The sequence below is a fragment of the Berghia stephanieae genome, chromosome 5 (genome assembly GCF_034508935.2).
Source record: "Berghia stephanieae isolate SIO BIC M18660-M18661 chromosome 5, UCSD_Bste_1.3, whole genome shotgun sequence".
Taxonomy (NCBI): domain Eukaryota; kingdom Metazoa; phylum Mollusca; class Gastropoda; order Nudibranchia; family Aeolidiidae; genus Berghia; species Berghia stephanieae.
The window spans coordinates 73951653-73959152 of NC_088364.1; the positions used below are offsets into that span (position 1 = coordinate 73951653).

General features: G+C 37.4%; 2 protein-coding genes across 3 annotated transcripts in view; one reads left to right on the top strand and one right to left on the bottom strand.

Annotated features, from left to right (window-relative positions):
• Window positions 1–3027, top strand: part of LOC144973586 (putative gamma-butyrobetaine dioxygenase) — a 29807-nt gene extending 26780 nt beyond the window's left edge. For both annotated transcript variants that reach the window (XM_078916213.1, XM_078916214.1), the window contains exons 14-15: window positions 430–534; window positions 2699–3027. In XM_078916213.1, coding sequence (XP_078772339.1) covers window positions 430–534; window positions 2699–2806 — 213 coding nt within the window. In that variant the 3' untranslated portion in view covers window positions 2807–3027. The remainder of the gene's footprint in view (window positions 1–429; window positions 535–2698) is intronic.
• Window positions 1–7500, bottom strand: part of LOC144973588 (zinc metalloproteinase nas-6-like) — a 699617-nt gene that overhangs the window by 641609 nt on the left and 50508 nt on the right. The gene's annotated exons all lie outside the window — the stretch shown is intronic.

Here is a 7500-nt window from a genome sequence, read left to right on the forward strand (position 1 = left end):
AAATGTGCTCAAAGCGCTTTACAAGGGGTCCCTGTTCAACAGCAACATTTAACATGTAGGACGGAACATAACGCCTGTTAGACGATATTACAATTTTTCGGACAAAGACAGCGCTGTTAACGGCTAGGTACTCATTTTACACCTGAGTACGGTGAGAGAAAGTGAGTAAAGAGCCTTTTCCAAGGACTTAACTATGCGCCGAGCACGAGGCTCGAACCCAGGACCTTACGATCCGAAAGCGAGTGTCATACCACTAGACCACATAGCCACACAGAATAGAATTAATGGGCACTATATAAGTATATTATATTATTATTATTATTATTATTATTATTATTATTATTATTATTATTATTATTATTATTATTATTATTATTATTATTATTATTATTTGCTTGATAATGAGAAGTTTGAATCCTGTGTTGACAGTTGAAGTACAGAATGGTGCCAGGTGACCTGATTGTATTCAACAATATACGCATGCTGCACGGAAGAACAAAGTTTGATGCGCACGGAGGAGAGAGACATCTGCAAGTAAGTAATATCCATAGGGAATGAGATTAGCGGAAGAGTAGCGTCCCTTGATTGGATGTCACCCATAGTCTGTGACGTCACCGGCGGAAAAGTTATTAGAGAGAGAATGTCATGTTGGTTGTGCGCATGCATCTCTCGTCATCGCTTCCGTTGAAAGCGGCTTGAGACACTTCAAAACCAAATTGACGTTCTCTCTGTAAGGCGACGTCCAATCAAGGGACGCTACTCTTCCACAAATCTCATTCCCTATTGTCCAAAGAGGTTTTTTAAAAATAAATATAATATTAGCTCAGTAACTACACAGGATAAAAAGAAATAGTGATATGATGGTGTCCTGATTTTATGGGTAGGTATACTTCTGGCTCTCGGAAAACTGGATTTTTGAAAGGAAAATTTGCAAATTTAAGTTTAAAATTGAAAAAAAATTGCAACTTTCCAAGATCCACTCAGCCTTTTGCAGCCACGTTCAATTCTTAGGGTACCACAGTCTTACCAACTTTTGACAATAAATGACTGAAGTCATTGTGCGGCTATGTGGTCTTGTGGTATGACACTCGCTTTCGGATTGGAAAGTCCTGGGTTCGAGCCTCGGGCTCGGCGCATAGTTGAGTCCTTGGAAAAGGCTCTTTACTCACATTCTCTCACCGTACTCGGGTGTAAAATGAGTACCTGGCCGTTAACAGCATTGTCTTTGTCGGAAAAATTGTAATACTGCCTAACAGGCGTCATGTCCCGTCCTACATGTTAAATGTTGTTGTTGACCAGGGACCCCTTGTAAAGCGCTTTGAGCACATTTAGTGGATATTGCGCTATATAAAGCTCAATAATAAAAGTCTAGATTTTCAAAGAGAGATTGCAGTGTGCCAAGTGTCCTGCTTCACCGCCTCATGTTCCGCATTTCAGCCCAGTTGTTGATATTTTTAGGAGAATATGACTGTGATATCATCCTCTATGGTCAATCAATACACATTTTGTGCGTCTGATTAGTCCCTTCAAAGTGTATGTAGTTGATGTCAGATAAAATTATATTTTAGGGAGGTCAATGACCGAGATATTTTAAACTACATCCAAGCGGTAGTATTCTGGGTGGGGTTCCTGACCTCCCATAGTGGGCAGGGGGGTACATAGTGTGTCTTCTATCCCCTTATAACAGTTTTCCAACATGCTTTCTGTCTTTGTCTTGGTATGGGATTATCTAGTTTTGTCCCGACCCTGGCCGGAGTCCTTGGCTGTGAGGGAAACAGTCAAATGCATAGTTAATTTTTTGGGAGATGATATTTTTTTCCTTGTAAATCATCTCTCTGTTATGTATTATTATTTTTATTTTAATGTATAATGTAAGCATTTGAGTGTATTCCTCTTTGCTGGATTTTGTGCTTGTGTCCAGATGAGACTTATAGGTGATCTCAAACTAAGTACATTGGTGGTATGCTGTTGGAATCTACATCTGATCCCTATTTGTTCCCAGTTCCCCTTTGTCTTCCTTTCTCTTGGGTGCTTTTTAATTGTAATTCTAGAACTTTTTACTATCCCACTTTCTTCCTTTTTACTGGCGCTGATATAACCTAAATGTGTTGCAAGCGCCGTAAAACCCTTAAAAACAAACAAAACAAACAAGAGGTAGTATTGTGTGCTGTCTGTTACTGGCCCCATTTCATTTTGGCAGTGTGTATTTGTGTGTGTGTGTGTGTGCCTGTTATTCCCAAAAATGTGCCTCATTTTGACTTTCTGAACTTGGCAGCCCTGAGATTGGCAACTCGTGTGACTTCAGCTTCAGCTTCAGTAGAATCATCGTCACTCATCTCTTGGTGCTGGGTGGGCAGGGAGGTACTTAATCCAAGAGTTTGTGCCAATATGTTCTTGTTGTAGCCGAGCTCCCTTTGCATCTGACGCCATTGTACGTGAGCTGTACTGTATAGAGAAATTCTGATCCTTGAAGTTTTGTTCTAATTTAACAGGTCTCCCGATTAGAGAGGTTCCTATTTTAGGTACCACTGTAATTGCTGCAGAGTTTTAGAAATTTCAACTTCTTCAGCTTCAGCAATGTTGTCATGGCAATTAAATCGTAATTTAACAAATGCCAGCTTTTAGCTGCAGGATCTCTTTCCCCCTTCCCCCCTTTTCATCCACTATATCTATGTATTTATTCATAAATAATTTTCAGGGTGTTTACATCAATATTGACATGTTCAAGAGTCGATTTCAAGCGATGAGCAATCTAATTGGAGATGGATCCTTACCCAAGAGAGTTGGGAACCAGTGTTGGCGTTAACTATAGTAGAAGAATTGTATCTCCTTCAGATAGTTGCTGACTTAAGCTGATCATCTGATATTGCTCATATTTGTTTTTGTTTAATTAGTTTATCTGAGTACTTTAAAAAATACATATATAAGGATATTGCTTACAATTATATTCAGAAAGTGTTTTTCATTTTAAAAAATATTTCATATAAATAAGGACCCCAAAATAAAGATGAATGAAACAGCTTGAAATATTGGTTAACAACAGAGTATGCATGTCTATTCATCTGTACATAGTGCAGAATTCTGATTTTAAACTACTTCATATTGCAGTTTTTTACATGAGATTTTTTATTTATTGGTATATTTTATTTAGATTTAGTTTGCTAATTGGAATTTTCAGAAATCTATCAGGGCTTTTTTACCCGCCGTGTGCCATGTTATCAGATCTCAGCCTTTTGCCATGTTATCAGATTCTAAATTGACCAACTCTGTTGTCCTGGGAGGGGTTCCTGACCTCCCATAATGGGCAGGGAGGAACATACTGAGTCTTCTATCCCCTTTTATCTGTTTTCCAACATGCTTTCTGTCTTTGTCTTGGAATGAGATTATTTGGTTTTGTCCTGGCCGTAGTCCTAGCTGGGAGGGAAACAGTCAAATGCTTAGTTATTGTTTTGGGAGATGATATTTTTTTCCTTGTAAATCATCTCTCTGTTATGTATTATTATATGTATTTTAAATGTATAAGGGTAGCCCTATTCGTCCTTAAGGTCGAATAGCATCAACCGCCATTGCCGTCCGTAAGGACAAATAGTGTTGCTTGCACTATTCGTACTTCACACTACAGCTGGGCACTATTCCGTTTCTGTTTGTACTGAGATAGATTCGATTCTACGTAATTACATGATATATCCGTATCGTCTTAAATTTTTTGTTAGTGAGTCAAATAATCAGTTGAGTGTATGTGTGTAGGTGTGTGTGTGCGTGTATGTGTTAGTTGTGTGTGTGTGTGGGGGGGGGGTGTTTTTTTGTTTTCTGTTTTTTTTTTGGGGGGGGGGGGGGGTTGTTTTTGTTTTTTTTTTGGTTTTCTTCTGGGATTTTTTTCCAGAATGGTGATCGTTTCCTTATTAGGAACTATTATCGTGTTCTCCTTTTGGCAAGTATCCTATTCAAATGCCTGCTCGAAAGTTTGGGTTGGTTGGGCACAGAGGAAGATTCGTCAGGTATTCTTTTCTTTTTTTCTTTTCTTTCTATTTTTGGTGGTGGGAGGTAATTTTTTTTTCTTCTTCTCCTTTAAAAAAATTATTTTTTTTTTGTGTGTGTGTGTGGGGGGGGGGGGGGGGGGGGAGTTGCCTTTATTACATGTTTTCTATCTATGATAGTGGTTTAACACTCAATAACTATTTGTTTTAAATGACTAGTATTAAAATTGTCAAAAATATTATATTAGTCATAGTAATATAAGCAGCCCAATAACATCAACGTATCTCTTAAGAAGCAGTTTTTTAAAAATATTATAATCTTGATAATTCAGTGAGGGCCATCAATATTGGCTTGAATTTAGCCAACATTTTTCATTTATTTAAACAATGTCGATACATGTCCTTTAACTTCAGAAAATTTTGTTATAAGTTGTACCGTCTTGAGTAGACGAGCTGTATAACAGAATTGTAGATTTAATTAATGGAGAATTCAATGAGTTAGTGGCAGTGAACGAGGTAATGGTATAGACGGTATGGAATTTAGCAGCTTTACAACACGCAAATTAATTCCAAAGCCGAAAGCACAACGTTGCATGTAATCTAATCTATATTTATGATGTCAAATATATTAAAGATTAATAAAGGACACTAATACCAAGTCCTCAATATTTTCAGTACTTCATTCGTTAGCTAATACTATTAAGTATTTGGTATACACTTTTGCCCTGACGAGAAGTTAGAATGTCAACGGGCTGGGCTTTGAAATGTCTACGGGTTGAAACTGGATGAAATAGGATGATACAGAACATAAAAGCCCAGTTCGGCCTAAGAACAATAATTTGCCTATGTTCTTAAACTCAGAACAATGGGTTATGTTATCAGGGGTGTTGGGATTGTTATTTTGATCTGGGTAGGGGTCTATAGATAACAACACCAATATTAGAAACGTCTCTAACGTCTGATAAAGCTAAGATTACTGGCCAAAAATATATTTCTAACTTTAGTTGAAATTTGAAAAATAAAAACACGGAAATATATACATAATAAGCTTTATATATTTTAAACAATTGTTACAAGAAAAAATACACGATTTTTCTCAATAATTCTGTATTCAAACAACTTTGTATGCAAATGTTGTATTCCAGATGTGTAATTTGGCTTATCACCACTCAATGTGGTAACTCAATAGATATTACTAATACTAACTTGTGTCTATGTACGCAGTGATACAGACCTGCCAAGCATTCGACTTATTGTACTCGTATTATAGTGGGATGGCAGAATACCATTTCGAAAGGGATTTGTGCTGCATTGTAGGTTAACAAATCATCCCCATCGACGTGTAGAAATACGCAGGTCTGACATCCGAACCCACTTTTCAGCCTAGTTTAACATTGTTGTATAATGGACAGTATTTTGCGTCTTTTTTTTTTTAGATTTCCATTACAACAATGAGCCAATAAGGAAATGGGTTATCAGACCTGAAAATAAGTGCACGTCGATCCGCATCAATTTAAAAACCATCACCATCACAGACAATAATCACTACCACAAGCACTTTTACAACAGCCTCATTACCATCAGAATCGATACCACCATCATTTGCACAATATCATACGTATCAGCACCCCCATCCACATCACTACCACAGCATTATACCTACCATTACCATGGTCATATCAACTATTGCCACCACTAGCAAAAGCATAACTATCATGTCAGCCACCACCACTCCAGAAAACAATCATTTTAAATACCAATATCACAGGCGTACACTATAGCGTCACCATTGCCTTCAATGTTATCACTTCAGCTTCTTGATCATTGACACCACCACTACAAGTAAATTAAGGTCGTTATCGTCCCCACCACATTATTCTTATTATCACTATCAACATCACCAATGCATCAGCTTTGTAACTACCCACCACCACCACCATCACCATCATCATCATTTCAATCACGACCATCACAAAAACAACAAAATTAACAGCATCATCACTGCTACCACCACCACTAGCACTACTAACTACTATCACCACAACATCGACTACCACCACCAGGGCCCAATTTTATGTAAGCAGACTAGATTTAGTTATTTACTAGTCTAGTAAATGATTTGCTAGCCTTAAGCCGAGGCGGAACAGGTGACTAAAAAATGGGATTTCATGAACGTTTTCTAGTCTCTGACTAGCGAGGCTCTTGCCGAGAAGTGGGCGTTGTTAGGACAGTGCCTAATTCAGCTATTTTGTGCTTGTAACATCAAGATCTCTAGTACACAATGGCAAGTAAGACACAAGCCTTGATATTTTCAACGCAAAAGATTTCCAAAGAAGAAATTAGCAACACCTCCGTTCCGTTTCATAATTGAACTTATTTTTGCCGTAATTAATGAAATCACGTGATATTGACTGTCTACTGATCAGACAACAATGATGCCCATGGTCGACTGTCAATTATAAATTTAGGCCAATGAAAGTGTCAGTGAAAATCAAACAAATTGAACTTAAAAAAAAAACAACAAAAAAACAACGGAAAATGTGTTCTGACGAATCACATTATTTCAGTCAGTGTCATGCCAACAGAATAATTTTTGTCTCCACTATACTTTCTAGTCGTTTGTTTTGTTTTTTGTTTGTTTGTTTTGTTTTTTTTTGGTTGTTCTTTGAAGCGAACTCTTCCACTTCGAGTTTCCGTTCATTTGCAACCTGCTAACCGATTAGATTCCGGGTTTTTTCCCTAGTTTTTACTCACAAAAAAAATTGTACTTTCGAATGTCTAGCATATCTTACATTTTTTAAAAAGTAGTGACAATACCAGCAGGACACCTTTTGCCTCTGTCATTCGTAACCGAAGTATTTTCCTTCCGAATCGAAGCTCTCTCTATCTAAAAATAGTTTATCGACGATATTACGTATCCTAGTAACTAGTCTCAGACTAAGCTTAAAGTCCGGCCTCAGCAATAAATGACTAAAATTTAATCAAACTTAGTCTGAAGGTGACGTGATTTTAGTCTGGGAAATATTTGGTCAGCTCACATATAATTCGATTTTTTCAAGTCCTTGGCTAAAATCAAAGACAAAGCGCTAGTCCACGTTCATAAAAACGGGCCCAGAGCGTCATTATCGCCATCATCACCATAACAAGTAACAAGGTCACCACCATCACAGAATTTTTTTAATTGCAAACTTCCGAATATTTTTTTTTTTATTCGTTGAAGTTGGCAGTTCTAAAATTTACAGACGGCTTAGACTTACGTACGAATAATTTTTGCGAAGGGGAATAACGGATACTGTGACCCATTTATTATTGAAAAACTCAATGCTGCTATTTGATGTTTTTTCAATTTGTTTTTCTCCGTCCCGCCATAGGTTAAAAAAAAAAAAAAAAAGAAAGAAAAGAAGATATCGTATAGACCGTAGACTATACAGCTTGGGTAAGAAAGGGAGGGGGGGGGGGGGGGGGGGCGGTTGACAAGACTTGATAATGAGCGTGAACTAAAACATCGTTAATCATTGTCACA